General features: G+C 38.8%; 2 protein-coding genes and 1 pseudogene across 2 annotated transcripts; 1 reads left to right on the top strand and 2 right to left on the bottom strand.

Moving 5' to 3' along the window:
- Positions 1-314: 314 nt before the first annotated feature.
- Positions 315-1,349, top strand: LOC137278767 (octapeptide-repeat protein T2-like). Its single transcript, XM_067811277.1, has 2 exons — positions 315-321; positions 1,030-1,349. The coding sequence occupies exons 1-2, from the start codon at positions 315-317 to the stop codon at positions 1,347-1,349; spliced, it is 327 nt and encodes a 108-aa protein (XP_067667378.1).
- A 1,903-nt stretch (positions 1,350-3,252) lies between these two features.
- Positions 3,253-4,905, bottom strand: LOC137278766 (uncharacterized; annotated as a pseudogene).
- A 2,241-nt stretch (positions 4,906-7,146) lies between these two features.
- Positions 7,147-15,394, bottom strand: LOC137276688 (myosin heavy chain, clone 203-like). Its single transcript, XM_067808305.1, has 6 exons — positions 15,211-15,394; positions 12,052-12,097; positions 11,495-11,566; positions 10,957-11,148; positions 10,332-10,464; positions 7,147-9,939 (listed from the first exon to the last, which is right to left on the bottom strand). The coding sequence occupies exons 1-6, from the start codon at positions 15,282-15,284 to the stop codon at positions 9,122-9,124; spliced, it is 1,335 nt and encodes a 444-aa protein (XP_067664406.1). The 5' UTR covers positions 15,285-15,394; the 3' UTR covers positions 7,147-9,121.
- Positions 15,395-16,017: the final 623 nt, after the last annotated feature.

Raw genomic sequence — 16,017 nt, 5'->3', positions numbered from 1 at the left:
TTTTTTTCAAGTCTAACTATTCATCAGGTAACATAGAGACTAATTTTCCGAGTCACAATCTAAATTTTGCAATGATATGATACTCCCCTGGGGACTTCGAAAGCTGAACACGACCCAAGTAACAGATGCTACAATGATACTCCGAATTAACAAACCGTCGCTATATTTAGACTATGTACTAGTAATCGGAATAATGACGTCACGTTCTCACTGGCAATATACTGAAAAATCTTGACGTGTGAATTACTCATGAATGTGACTATGAAAGTGCATTTAAAGCCAGTAAAACACTGTTGCAGGACAACATGTTCCCGATGTCAAGTGAGATCACAAACCTGGAATACACAGACACATGCTTCTCTGTTTGAAAGATCGGATTCGACATTCCATTTTTCCATATATACGTTCGTTTACATCAAGTGTACATAATAATATCCATGCCTCTACAAAAGTAGAAAACATGGCGTGTATGAATTGGTCGGACTGTGCTGTTTATAGATTGGAAGATCAGGGACTATTGACAGTGTCAATATACCTTACCAATATTGCAACACCCGCAACGAGTCAACACTCGCTCTTGTTGGTCAACTCAACATTGACCTTAACACCGACTGACCGATGGCCAGTGTAGACACAATAAACATCAATCTAGGGAAGAAATGCCAAGGTTAATATGTGACCTAGACGCCAAGTTCCATGCCTTCCATTAAAGCTGGCTCTTAAAATTCGACGAATGTTCAAGACATCAATCTAGGGAAGAAATGCCAAGGTTAATATGTGACCTAGACGCCAAGTTCCATGCCTTCCATTAAAGCTGGCTCTTAAAATTCGACGAATGTTCAAGACTGGGACACAAGTCAAACTGAGGTCTTAGAATGATAACGTACAGGAACAGTGGTCATCCCTCTGATGATTATTGCATGCGTGTGTGTGCGTGCGAGTGTGCGAGCGTGCGAGCGTGCGAGCGTGCGAGCGTGTATGAAAGGACGGATGGATACATGCATATCTGTCTGTCATGATGATGAGGAGGAGGAGGAGAAAGAAGAGGCGAGGAGAAGAAGGAGGGAGGAGGAGGGGAGAAGGAAGAGAAGGATGAGGAAGAAGAGAAGGAGGATGAAGAAGAGGAGAAGGAAGAGGAGGAGAAGAAGGCGGAGGAAGAGAAGGGGAGGAGGAGAAGAAGAAGGAGGGGAAGGAGAAGGAGGAAGAGGGGGAGAGAAGGAGGAGAAGGAGGAGGTGGAAGAGAAGGAGGAGAGAAGGGGAAGGGGAGAAGAAGAGAAGGAAGAGGAAGGGGAGGAGAAGAAGAGAAGGAGGAGAGAAGGAGGAAGAGGAGGAGAAGGAGAAGAAGATGAGAGGAAGGGGAGAAGGAGGAGAGAGGGGAGAGAGGGGGGAGGAGAAGGAGAAGGAGGGGGGAGAAGGAAGAGGGGAACGGAGGAGAAAGGGGAGGAAGAGGAGGAGGGGAGGAGAAGGAAGAGGAGGAGGAGAAGGAAGAGGGGAGGGGAGGAGGAAGAGGAGGGGGGAGGAGGAGAAGGAGAAGGAAGAGGGGAGGGGAGGAGGAGGGGAAGAGGAGAAGGAAGAGGAGAAGGAAGAGGAGGAGGAGAAGGAAGCAGAGGAGGAGAAGGATGGCCACAACACCGTCGATGGTTATAACGACTATATTATGACTACCTGTTCACCGTCTGGACATTGCTTCTAGACTCATTCTGGATGAAAGCTATTTTCATACTAAGAACAATTTCAGTCATGTTGATGTGTTAATTAACATGAAGAGATGTCATGTTCATGTCTATATAGAGATGTAGATGGCTATAACAGGTTCTCGACATGACCTTAAAGTCCAGGGTAATTAATTCTTCACACATACACGCTTAATCCCCTACTTCGGGGATCAGTGTTGGCTTGTTAACAAGGATAAACAAGCACTTTACTCCTCACATTCCAACTATAAACATGAAAAGGTTAAATACCTGCAATACATATTGGGCCGTATCATAATGAGAAATTAGATATAGTTCAATGGATTTATTGCTTCTGGGTGAATTTAACGTCACACCGACAATAATTCAACCATATCGTGACACAGTTTAGTTTGCCATAGTCATGTTTGTTTACACAGCCCAGCGCCCACCTCAAGCTCAATCAAATACCCAGTCAGTGAGTGAGTGAGGTTTAACACCATAATGAACACAGTTTCTGGGACGCAGTTCAGTACAGTGGTGTTTTGATGATGTGGCCTCATCCAACTTTAATTCTCATGTAATGACACTGCAGTGGGTTGGGTCCTTGGGCGTGTGTTCGAAACCTAGGTTCACCTTCAATTCCGTAGCACTCTTGTTCACGGGCTTCATAATATATGAGGCCCTCCAGCACTGCTAATCTGACATGTTGTGATACAACTGAACTACAAAGAGCCGTCAAAAAACAAACTCACTTAATATTAGACCAATGTCTAACGTTGTAGGTACAGTTGGAGTGGACGATTGAATGGACAGGCATCAACAGGGATGGTTCTTTAGGATAACATTCACGCGCAGAAATATCAACCTTAGTAAAAGACGAAAGACACAAAACACAAATGTATCTTCGACAGTAAATGCTATTGACAAAGGCATGCATCAAATGTCCACAATAAGCTAGAACGTATAACGTCATTACAAAATAGGTATTGCTTGTCTATATGTATCGATGATTGGTGATTGGTGTATTTTAGCAAGCATTCTCCTCACGCGACTCCCATATGACAACTGTGTATATTTTCTTTTGTATAAATTATCATTTTGATTTCATGATGAATTGGTGTACTCTTGGTCTCGTCTCTGTATAGGTCAACTAATGCCCGTGCGAAATTAAGTAAACTCACCCAAGGATCAAGAGGATCTCTACCTTGATACGTTCTTGATGATAGTTCTAAATTATTCTTAAATCCACTCACTCCCACTCGAATCCTATCCAGTGAAGGCAGGGCGTAAGAATGGAGTACATTAACGCAATAAGTGAATCAAAACACTTCGGTTCAATGACAGTCAGACAAACATCGACGTGGTTTACAATTGTTTAATGAATCGTGATACCCAGGAATATAACACGATGTTTCATTCATGCATTCATTGTGCACGGTACCAGGAACAGTATCAAAACCGCATTCTTCCTTTCTGTAGCCGTCATTATTTATAAATGTTCACATCCAATCGTATTTTAAAAATCAAAATCGTGACAAAATACAATCTTCGTTTTTGCATTTTAATTCTGAAAACATTACTTTTGAACATATTGGTTTGAAAGTTCACAAATATTTCCGTGTACATATGAACAAAACATTGGCGTTTATTTACCAATGATGATATCGTCATCATCATCATGATCGTCATCTCCATTTAAAAGTTCGTTGCACTGTTGCTTATAAGAACATGGCACAGGTGTTAGGTTGCCAATGACGATATCGTCATCGTCATCATGGTCATCTGAGTATACTGGCATACTGTAATTCAGTTTGTAAGAACATGCCACAGGTGTTGGGTTGCCAATGACGATATCGTCATCGTCATCATGGTCATCTGAGTATACTGGCATACTGTAATTCAGTTTGTAAGAACATGGTACAGATGTTGGGTTGCCAATGACGATATCGTCATCATCGTCATGACTGCAATAACCATCAATGTTCTTTCCACCAGTTACAGGTGACGGAGACATTTTGTCTTTCTTAGATACACTGTCAGTGGATGGCACCTCTTCCGTGTGTTTAACGCCATTCTTCCTGAGTGGCTGGTTTTTGGCTGTAAAATATCCTGGCACATTGCTTGATTCCATCGGCTCAGCTTGGAGTCCACGCTTCTTTGTCTTCCTAGCTGCTACTCTGCCGTTTGATCTGTTAGTGGATTTCCTGGCTGTCTCTGACTTTCCAAACATTTTGTCAACTTTCTCCCGAGCAGCCTGGTCAATCTTCTTCATCACCATGTCTTTTTCGCCAGTGGGGGTACACACGTGCTCATCGACATTATTTTGGTGAACTTTAGAAGACAGACGCCTTTTGATCTTGTATGGGTCGTGCTGTGTGTTCACGCAACATTTGCGTGGGTCAGCTCCCTTTATTTTCTTGTTAGCCTTGGCAGGTTCTACCTTGCTTCGTTTACATCCAGAGGTGAAAGGCATTGGGAGTGGTCTCCCCTTAGTACAGGGAAAATCTCCTACGTGTGTTCTGCTGACATCAGCTTTGACAGTAGTTGCTGTTTTATCTGAATATGCAAATAAGATATAATAAACATAAATGTGCCAATCAATATATATCATATTTCATGACAATGAAACCTTGCTTAATAGAAGACTTCGGTAGAATCGACAAAAAAACGAGATTAGTACGAAAATTGGTGTTGAAGGGCGAGAGTCCCGTCGCCTAAGGCACCACAATCACCCTGCAGATACATGTTTCTGGGTTTGTCAGCACCAGATCCATGCTCACGAATTCTCTACAGAAGTAAACATCTACGGCATGCATCATTTCAGGGTTCCCCTAACATCAAGCCCACGTGCACTGATGTAGCTGAATACTTTGTATAGCAGAGAACTTGCAAGACAACTGACACTGTACCTTTAGGATAGTCGTGCTGTGGTGAGACAGCAGCAGATTTCATTATCCGGAATTTCCGTGGCTTTCTCTTCTTGGCTTTTACCGGCCTGGCGTCTCCATCAGTGCCAGATACACATGATATACAAGACTGTCAAGAGAAGAAAGGTATGATATCAGAACGGCAACTCCATCTGTTTTCGACTTTATGCATTACTTGAGTACAACATAGAAACCATACCACGCTATGAATAACTGGCCATAGCTCATCTAGTGGTGGACCCGCTATTTGCCATTAAACATACCTGAAAGGATAACACAATCCAGTCGGTGACTCGACCCATGTTGCTTAACTGAATCTTCTTTATCCTGGAATAGAAAAAAACAACACTATTTCATAAAGTTCGCTTATACGATGATGCCTGCTACACATTTATGTTAAACAAGTATTAATTCCTACAGCGATATACATATTACTTACAATGGTATGGTCTGTTTTTTTCAGGGGTTGAAATATCTATTCTCTCTGTGTTGTTGGAAATAGTGTCACAAATCTTTAGCGTGACAATGCGTGTTGCGATTCCGTAGATGCAATCGTCAACAATGTCATGACGTCATAAACAAACGAGATCTCGTGTTAAGTAACTGTGATGTAACAATATTCTGACGTCACATGCCAGAAAGCTTTATTAAACTGGCCCCTGGCTCCCTTTGCGATATGAGAGACGGTGCTCAGCTTACGATTGCTGTACGCTCGGCGTGACAATAGCGTGGCGTCATAGTAGTGTGGAAACTAACATTACTGAAGAAGATCAACAATATCTATAACCTATCAACAATAATCTATCCCCGTTTAAAAAGGGGCATTGTGTGAAATGTAACATTCCTTTTATTCATGTTGTGTTAGGTTTTTGTTTGACCAACGGGCAGAATAATAATTTACAAGATTCAAGACTTTGCTTTTCACAGATAATAATCGCTTTCAAGTGCATCTCTTATCATTTAGGACTCATCATCATCGAAACTAGAAATATTTCTCCTGACAAGGGTTTCTGTGAAAAGATTTTAGTGAAAGAAAATAATTATATGTCCCTGCATCGTCCACCATGCTGCTGTGGCACAGGTTTACCCAGATAATATGCAGAAAAAAGCAACCGAAAAGATACATACTCTCAATATGACGAAACTGGTTGGTGTTGAGAAAATCTACACGATTCCCGCAGTCTGTTAGCAGATTTTACGAGTGCTTGTAATCTCTACGTCCTTCTCCGCAGGAGGCGGGTGTGACAATGAGCTGACGTAACAGATCGTCACTAGGTTTCCTTGACGTCATTGTCTCGTGAGATTATAGTTCGCAAATTTGTTTTGTACAGCACTACATGTTTGTTTACAGGAGAATTACCATACCTTATCAGCAGCACAGGTTACTAAAGTTTATCCGTCTGCAGTGCTAGACCATCCGTATTTTATCCAAGAGTTTCTCAACATTAACCAGCAAGATGACAGGCGGGCGACAAAAAAACGTTAAAAAATACATGTAATAAACAGACGTTTTTCACTAATTGTCAGACTTATTTCATGAAATTATATCTAAATCCGCTGGGTAAGAGTCTGTAAAATAAGTTGTGAGAGAGGTCAAATCATTTTGCTTGAGAAACAGTTTGTGAACAGCATGGAAGAAGAAAAAGATGATCTAGGTGTTTGTTTTGGGTGTGCTAGAGTAAGAGTATTCTCATCACACTAGGATCCCGACCCTCCAGGCGTTCATTGTGATAAGCATTAATTACGCACGAGCTGAATCAAAGCGCAAGTTCTAAAATTGTGGTCCGAATAGGCGATCCTAGCACCCCCAAATACACATGACAAGCACGTGCTTCAAACGATATCTCAAAAGATGTGGTTCACATGCGATGAAGACGCCTTGGGTGGGTATATCACAAGTGGAATATGAGCAGTACAATTTAACTGATTTGAAAGGCGACGGTACTAAAAATAAACTTTTCTTGACATGGCATGACTTTCAGAAAATACATGATGTCATAGACCTGTGCACTCTTTGTGGAATGGTAAATGATTCCAATACTAGTATGAAGAAGAGAAGGTGTTGTTGGTGCAAGGGGTGGGTACGATAGGTACTGAAGTGGTCCCAAGTGGTGGTACAGTGTACATACAGTCATTATCGGAGACAATGATATTGTTGGGTAGTGCTGACCATATTTCCAGGCATTGTTAATATTCACATGGTGTATTCCTCTCAGTTGCAAGTAAATTGCTTGCCCGACAGTGATTCATGTACCCTAACACCATTATCAAACCAATGAGTACCAAACAGTTTAAAGTTTGTTTGTTGTACCACTCAGCAATATTCGAGCTATATTTTGGGGGTAAATATTTGTGTCCATACCTGACAATCCAGTGATCAACATCATAAGCTTTGATCCATGCAATTTAGATACAATGACAAGTACTAAACCAAGTCAGATAGCCTGACCACTCACTCCATCCCTTAAGACAAGCATGGATTGTTGATGACCAATTCGTACCTGGATCCTCACAGGTATACAAAATAGTAAAGAAACACATTGTTTGATTCAATATATACCAAAAATAGTGATAATTTTATTTAAATTCTGTGAATAAACCATGTAAAAACAGATTTAACCATTTGTTAATGACCAGTCTCTTGAGCAAACCAAAACACATTTAAGTATGTCAATACTGACCCAAAACAAAATAAACAACAGTGATACAAAATCATCACATTGCCTTTGTTTTGTAAACATACAGTCTGGCAATGGTAATCACCATGTTTAAAATGTAAATAATATTAAAATATATATTAAGACAATAGTAATCGTTGTACTCAAACACATTCATACTTACATTGGTCAACGACTCTATCAAGCACTGTTTTAAATTGTCCATAGTTGATATATAGTGAAACACTTTTGTTCCTATTCCTTAATGTATACATACTAAAATCCATGTCAAGGTAATGTGTGAACTTTCTCTCCTTGAATCTAAAGTCAAATCATTCATTGAACAACAAACATTATCCATTACCAGTTTGTGAGTGTGTGAGTTTATTTGCATCATGTTTTGAAATACTGTGTAAACATTAAATTCATTTGGAAATGTAGATAACCTTATATCTCCTCAGAGATCCTATAACATAAACATAAGTGTATTAGTTATCACATGCAGGTGATATATATGTAACCAATGCAAACTTAACTACGACATATTCAACAAGCACAGCATACAGATTGCCGTCACAAAGTCCAGTTACACAACAACTTATAAAGACAGGAAATTGTAATAAGTAATAATACTCAGATGATGAATGGGCAAGAACTTGCCTTGAAATGTCATTACAAACAACACAAATGTTCTTTTGCATTAGGGTTTCAATATGGTATTTATGTTCTTGCAAAATATATATGCTCACAGAAGGCATATCTTGCTGTTACAACATCTGTTCTGAAATACTGGTATTACTCTTAAATTTAGAGTTACATTATTAGTTTTTCCTTAAAATACAACAGGGAAATGATAGCAACTATGATAAGATATGTGATTTGGTCATCAGCTTTCCCTTCATGGAAAAGAGGCCACACTGATTTCTGATGAATATCACGTTGAACATGGTAATATTCATCACTTTGATTTCAGGTTTTAAAGGCTTGGGTAATATCTAGATTTTTCACAATCATCTTTGTCAGGTTCTGTACAATAAAAATTCCAACAGTGATGGTATATCAGTTAGATTTGGATATATGGAATATTTTAATATTTGTGACACATACTCTTAAAAAAAAGAAGGGGAACCTGAACTTTGAAGTCTGGTAGAGAGAAAACCCTTTGGGAAACGTTACAATGACGTTCATCTTGTGTATGCAGCATCATTGTACGTTAACACCACATGCAAATACAATGCATGGGAAGCACGTACACAATGTGAGAGCCTCCTACACATGCATGGGGTGTCATTATGAATCTTGATGTTTTTCAGGCAGGTCCATAAATCACTGAGACCATTTTTTTTCGACAATTTTCTTGCATCTGTGTATGGTCATGGTTTTCTGGGTAAAATCACACACTACTGACTGAAAATTGTAAACCTGAAATTTTCATATCATACTCCAGTCGCCTAACAAGGTTTATAGCTGAATGAACCGCTTTGCTTTGAATGAAATCCATGTGATGATGCATTCTTAAAACATCCATTACTATTGCATCAACATTGATTCAATCCCACATATCTCCCACTTTCGACAGTTGTACATTGAAAGTACAGTTCCCCTAGTTTTTTTTAAGTGTATATAAGGAGACGAGTCAACAAGATTGCCCGTTTGCTGTTCAAAAATATGCTTATTGTTGTTAGTCAATTTCATAAACGCACTCACAACACTGAGGTTTATTTTTTGCGTTTTTTCTGTTGCCTTTCTCCTTGTATCATAATGGGCGAGTATGTGGTTTTACACCAACCAGTCATTTACAGAGGGTTCTGTTGTCTATCATAAGTCTTATCAAGTCAACACACACAACTGGGTTTGGAAATCAGTATGAATCCACTCTGGTTTTCTCAGTAAAAGCTAGAGTTGGTCCCAACAATTCAGGTCTTTGTACTTGGGTATCATTACCATACTTTGCATCAGCTTTGGAACGGAGAACAGATTTCTTCTTTGATTTACTCTTTGGTGTTCCACTTCTTGAGTCAATGCTCCAGTTATCTCCCCCTGAATCCCCTCTCGGACGAGGGGGTAGCAGGTGTGGAGATCGTTTCCCTGGTGGAGCACTCTGAACTTTGTAGGGTGGTGTTGAGGTGGAATCAGAGCCCCAGTCAGAATCAGAGTCATAACACAGTCCAGACAACAAACTAGATGCAGAGCTGATTCTTTTGGACTTTAGATTCCAAGAATCATTTGCAGATTTTGTCTTTCCAGCAGATCCTATCCCAGAGTCCCTACTGGTGCTAAAGTCATTCCTGTCATTGTCACTGTTACATTCTTCTACTGGAGCCAGAGAACCCGTCTTCAGTTTGGAGGATGGGATCTTTGCATTGGTGTCTATACTATGCCAACCTGATGCCATGAACTCAGAACCATTTGAAGCCTCTGTATTTTCGTCCCAAGACATTGACACTAATACATCGTCTTTTAGTTTTGAGGATTTGTCAACATTTGATGTCTGAGCATTTCTAAACTTTCTTATTGTCTTATTCTTTTCTTGCACACTTTCCTCGAGTTTCTTTATCTTATCTTCCTGCTCTGACAGTTGCTGTGACAGATCCAGGATCAAGGTCATGCGGCTGCTCATTTCACCTGTCAGCCCTGCAGCTGTGTCGCCAGAAGTTGATGAGGAGGCATCAACTTTGTCTGAAACAAGAAAATCCCAAAATTTAAAATAACAAACACCTTCCACCATCAATAATGCATATGTACGCCCTTAATGTTTCTAACCCCTCTACTAGGATTCAAATTGACGACCTTCTGATTTAATGTGAACAGACCTTGTCCACATGGCCAAAGAGGTCAATGGCTCAATCTCATCAGTCAGCTTAAATATTATGGGTAAGAACTTCATCCGTAGGTATGTCCCTGGCCTTAGCAACATACTGACACTCAAATGAAATGTGGACATTTTCAGCTCCACATTAGGCGCCATTGGTACGTCCATAACATTAATGAGAATAATGGATTTCAACCATGGATGTGAGTGGGGTACATGCAGACAGCCTACAGCTGCAGCTAGAACACGACTGTCTTACTCTTGAGCATACTGTTCTCCTCCTTGAGTTTAGTGATCTCCTCCCTCAGCTCAAACGTCTGTATTGACATCTCCTGTCTCGTCTCTGTCAGCTGTGAGTTCAACAACTTTGTCTTCTTCTTGTGCTTGATTTTCTGAAGATAATATTCAAAAATGATATCTTAGTATGATAGGTGTTATGGCTACATTCATAAATATTATCAGTTACAGCGGAATCCTACATAAACAGATGTGACAGTACTCACTGGAAAGAACACCACTTCATATTATTAATAGTTATCTTAAAGCATCACAGTGTTAACTCACATCCAGAAGTTATCTTGTAAAACCTGTACCTATATCGTATCTCATATTTTACAACACGACCTATTGCTTCTCTTACTTACTGTAATTAAACAAATATAGTTAGTCTTGGATTCTGTTTAAGGCTATGCATCTGTTTGGAAAACCATAATATATCTTTTAACATGATTATACTCACAACAACTTTGGGAGCAAATATGCTTGAACATTGAAAGACATTGAAAGATAATACTTGCTAACAAAATCACATAATGCTGAGTGGGTCATATAGAGGTGTAGCATTGTGAAAAGGGCTGACTGTATCTACGAAGTAGACAACTCACCATCTTGCTGTTCTCCTGCTGTAAGGTCTGAAGCTCAAGCTCTAGCTTAGAGATGTACTGATCCTTGGCCTGCAGTGTCTCTGTACACACCTCCTCCCCACCACCAGCTTCCTGCAGCTGCTCAGCCAGCCTCTCCTCCAGCAGCTGTATCCGGTCCTGAAGGTCAAGTTGTTGACTCTCGCTCTCTGCCAGCTGCAATAGAAAACAGCTGTGATGCTCAATTAATGCTTACTGCAAGAGAGCAACCCAGTTTCTGTATAAAGCTTGAGACTCACTCTAAAAACATCTTCCGGACTAAACTAACATCATGTATTACAGAAGAGATTTTAAAATCTGAATTATTTACAATGGAGAGATGAAACTTAAGATGATACAAAAGTACCAGGACAACAGATAATAAATTCTTTATTATCAGTCTTGGTCCATGTTCCACAAAGTGAATATAGCAAATTCCATACTTTAACATGTTTGACACTAACTTCTCACAATTGTGGTATAAATGATCACTTTGAGGCACAGCGCTCTGTAATACATATACCTGTTTCTCAAGATCTTTGATTTTGGCCTCTGCATCAAGTAGGAGGGTTTCACTTGTTCCATTGTCATTTTTCTGGAAACATCATCATCAGAATAATGTACTAACATTGTTGGAATGCATCAGGAATAACCTACTATATGTTGAAAATGTTATGTACTTGTCCCAGAATAGCCCATATCAAATTTTAGTAATGTCAGAATGTTTGTTTTATTCCATCGGGGAAAAGCTTGGATTATTATAAGTGTAGTGATTTGTTTGGTTTAGCTGTCATGACACTGCTTTGACTAAAAGTGCTTTTGTGCAGAAGTTTACTGAATGCTAACACTGTATAGATGTACAATTATTGTTATCATTATTACTGACAGAATCATTGCTCAAAGTCAAACATGACAACGTGGAGGAGGAATTGTCACAAACATGTTCACGGCTATCTGAATGGAAAATGTTCAGAAATATAGCATGGTTCAGCATCTTCACTCACACTGACTTTTCATTGTATTAGCAGTGATGACACCTCAAATTAACCAAATTCATAGTGTTACGTCACAATAACTTACCAAGTCATTCCCTGTATGTGTCGCCTTGACCTGTCTGCCTGCAGTTCTAAAACAAGCAGCATAGATCAAACTTATGTTTAGTATAAGCTAACCATCACAAACCCTACCTTTTATCCAGGCTTGGATATATACATGCAGTCCTAATATTGACAAGTTACACTCATCTGAGGTTGTAAAATGAATATGCTTCTCTGGACCACCTAATAAGCATTTTAACTGATCAGATTTAAGTAGAGATATGGACACCAGCTCATGATTAGAATAAGGATGACAAGGATTCACTGACCAAGATCACTTTTACTGGAATGACATTCCAGAATTCTTGACTTTCTTAAATACAAAAGGGTTGTTACCGTTTGGTGGCTATCAAAATATCACAAGAAACTTCATTGTTGCATAAATGTGTACATGTATTTGCTGTAAATTTAAGTTAACTTATATAAGTATTTTTTAAGGTAAAGCAATGGCAAAATTGGATTTATTTAGTGTTATGGTTTTAAATAAATGAAAAGCTCATTACAGGTTAATTGACATGACATTATTACATAGCATGATTAAAGGGGCACTGATGCGGAGCGAATAATGTTTCTCACCAACGGTCTAATTACGAAACCAAACCCCAAATTGGTCAGCGCCCGCTCCTTCGACCGTGACAGACAAAGGAACTGGGCTCCTGTCCATATTAGCAGAATTTCTTCACCTAAACAGTCAGAAGGCCGGATGCCCATCATATGCCATTTGTTTAAAAATATCCATGGTATTCCTTGTCTGATCATAACCAAATATCCCAGCAGTGTAGTTCTTTTCGGATGCTTGGATGGTATAGTTACTGATCCAATTTGATCCTATTTCTGTGTTTTTAACGTTGATATTTAAACATTTTACATGAAAATATGATGTCTACAGGCACGTAGCAAGCCATTTGTTTCAGTACAGAAGATTGCAAAGCTTCATATTTAAGTAGTTTTGAGTGTTGGTTCAGCTGTGATAGCAAATATCATACGTAAATTTTGATAGCTATGGTAGCTACAATGGTTTATTATTTATGATAATAAAAACACACTGTTGATTTATTTGAATTCGTAAACAAAAAGTGATGACTTTGCCTTTGGTAGAGAAATCTGAAAATTTTCTTACGTAAAAACCCCTTATTTCACCTATTTACCCAAGTACACCACAAATGCCTGTGTGTATTCCTTATGTAACGAAATTTCCGTTGGTATCCTGAAACCAGTTTCGGCCCATGAGTGTTTTCAGGCTGCATGCGACACAGAGATTACATCTTCCTTGCTGTAACTCGCGTTTGATGGTGTAAACCTACACGTGTTATTTGTCATCATTCTCTTGATGGTCAGTTAATGAATTTATAACAGGTATAATTAGTAGTAACACCACTTCGGTTACTCAACAAAGGTTCCCATTTGGCATTTCTCCTTTGTGGAGTAAATACTCAACATTATAAATTAAGGTCTGTAGTGGCAAATGTATTGTATGTTATGTAATATGTGCATGTAGGTGATGCAAGAGGGTTTATCAGCTGAGTTACAAAAACTAACATCGATCAAAGGATTAACCGATAACACACTGATTAATTAATTACTTTTATCTTCTAGCGGATTTGTCAAAAGGCAGTGTGTGCAGATGACAACACCATGTCCTAAAGTGTGAACGCAAAAACAACATCCTCCCTTCAAAGAATTAACCACCCTTGCGTTGATTGATTGATTGCTCATTATTGGTTAACTAAATTACTTAGAATAGTGGACATCATACAATCAGTTGCCAGGTGTGCTATCTTAGGAGACCAGTGAGAGGTTTATCTGGTTTTCACCAACAAAAGCCGTGAAACGATGTGTTACTTTTTCACAAATGAGACAGTTGTAAGACACGCGACACAGAGCAGGATTATTTACCAGCTGCAGATGAATGGAATACGATTTCTTTTACGTGGATATTGATGGATACATTCCTGAACAAGGTAGTAGCCTGACATTGTTGCTATAAAATTAGTCTGTTTTACATTCATTATTTGCATTTTGTTTTAATTTATTTGTTGTAGCATTCAGCAGAATCTGTATGACAGAAAACACACACTAGATCGTGTATGTGTGTGAAATAGGATCCACATTGGCAATCTATACAATGTATAAATGTTATGTTAGAAATTTACTATGAGTATAAGCAGATCGTGTGTTCTTTTATTAATTTTCAGAATCATACAAATATGACAATAATTAGGGTTATGAGACAAAATATAGAGACGTACATTGGCTTCGTTATTTTCCCGTCCTAATAGTTTTTTTTACCATTTCTACCACTGGCAGATGATTAACCTTCAAAGTGTTTCATTTGTTTTCATAATACATTTGTAATGAAGTAAAAATGACTTCACCTCAGTTGATCTGTCTATAATTAAACTATCAATTGCGCTTACGGACTGCGCAGCAGAGGTCACGAACCAGTCACGAATTCTGGGATATCATCCGGGTACTCACGGGAGAAAAACAATAACAAAAGTTTACACCAGTCCTCGGAAATTGCTCCGCATCAGTGCCCCTTTAAATATCAAGGTACAAAATATGTGATCAGTCTCAATCGCCATACCATCAATGTATCAAAATTCCAAAAATGTGTGACCTTATGGGATAGTTTATTTAACATATACTAAAACCACCAGGAATATTTCCAAATAATCTATCTGATGTGCATCCACTGGATTTCTTTTTTGTCTGCTTGTTTAGGCACAAGAAAATAATTTACCATTTAATCCATTTGGTGTGGCAATTATGATAGTATAACAATGTAAGTTTATGTCCACTGTCCAGTACAGATAGTAGCCCAACTCATGATAAAATAAAACCGGGTTATGGGCGGAAATCTTTCCAATTACACTTTAAAAATGGGTAAGAGTTCCGCCCGCACCCCTACCCTAATCAAAAACCAAAATTATAAGCATGTTTTGTTAATAATTCTAGTATGTATCAATACATAAACGTTATTTGGCGTGGGGGGACGGAATGAACTCTTATCGAATTCTTTCCAAATGGAGGATTAGTAGAATCTAACAGAATTATACAACTGAATCTGATTTCATAAATACACCATCGACTGCTGTGGAAGACTGTACTTGGCGACCATAAAATGTGTGGCATATTTTACCTTTCTGTCTCATTGTAACCTTTTTCTGTGTCACTGTGGATAGTTTTAACCTGGGTGCTCGCCCCAGAACCCATTATGAGTTAATAATTTCTCTACTGATTACTAGAGTCGATATGTAACCGTAACACTGTTTCCACAAACGCTCCCTTGGCAGCCATTTTGTCGGCAATGAAAACAACACATTCGGAGCTACTAGTAAATAGATCTGCTTTAGATCGTAAACTCCAGACAAAGATATTGCTACTGCTGTACCGCTAATAGAACCACGCGTTGATGTGGAGCCTGGCTCTAAATAATTGTGTGTTCCGAGTTGTGCCGAATGCGCATTCGTAACTACTCGTGTCATTCCGCCAAGCTGGATCTTCTTGTAGGTCACGGAAAGAGACGAGTAGTTACGAATGTGCGAGAATATCAGACTATTAGCAAAAGAACTAATAACGGTATATAAATAATCTACTAATGTTGATAGTCAACAATAAAGTAAAAAGAGTTGTATGGTATATGCATGTATTTAAAACATGCATATGCAAGTTGAATATCAATTTTATTCAGATTAACATTGATTGCATGATGTGTTATAATTTTGTCTCGTTTAATATTTCTGAAAGTAAATATGTTGTCCAACACTATACATATAGACTGGTCCTTCTGCTGGTATGCGATACGAGCTTACAGCCTTTAATAATTGTATAGGCGCCCAGTCAAATATTTATAAATACTTATGTTTTCTTAATATACGGGAAAAGGTTACATAATACATAAAATAATAGTTACTCTATCAGTTGTCTATGTGCACATATCTAAAAG

Source organism: Haliotis asinina, chromosome 3 (genome assembly GCF_037392515.1).
Source record: "Haliotis asinina isolate JCU_RB_2024 chromosome 3, JCU_Hal_asi_v2, whole genome shotgun sequence".
Classification (NCBI taxonomy): Eukaryota; Metazoa; Mollusca; class Gastropoda; order Lepetellida; family Haliotidae; genus Haliotis; species Haliotis asinina.
Note: the sequence above shows the minus strand (reverse complement) of the source record. Positions and strands in the feature narration are given on the sequence as shown.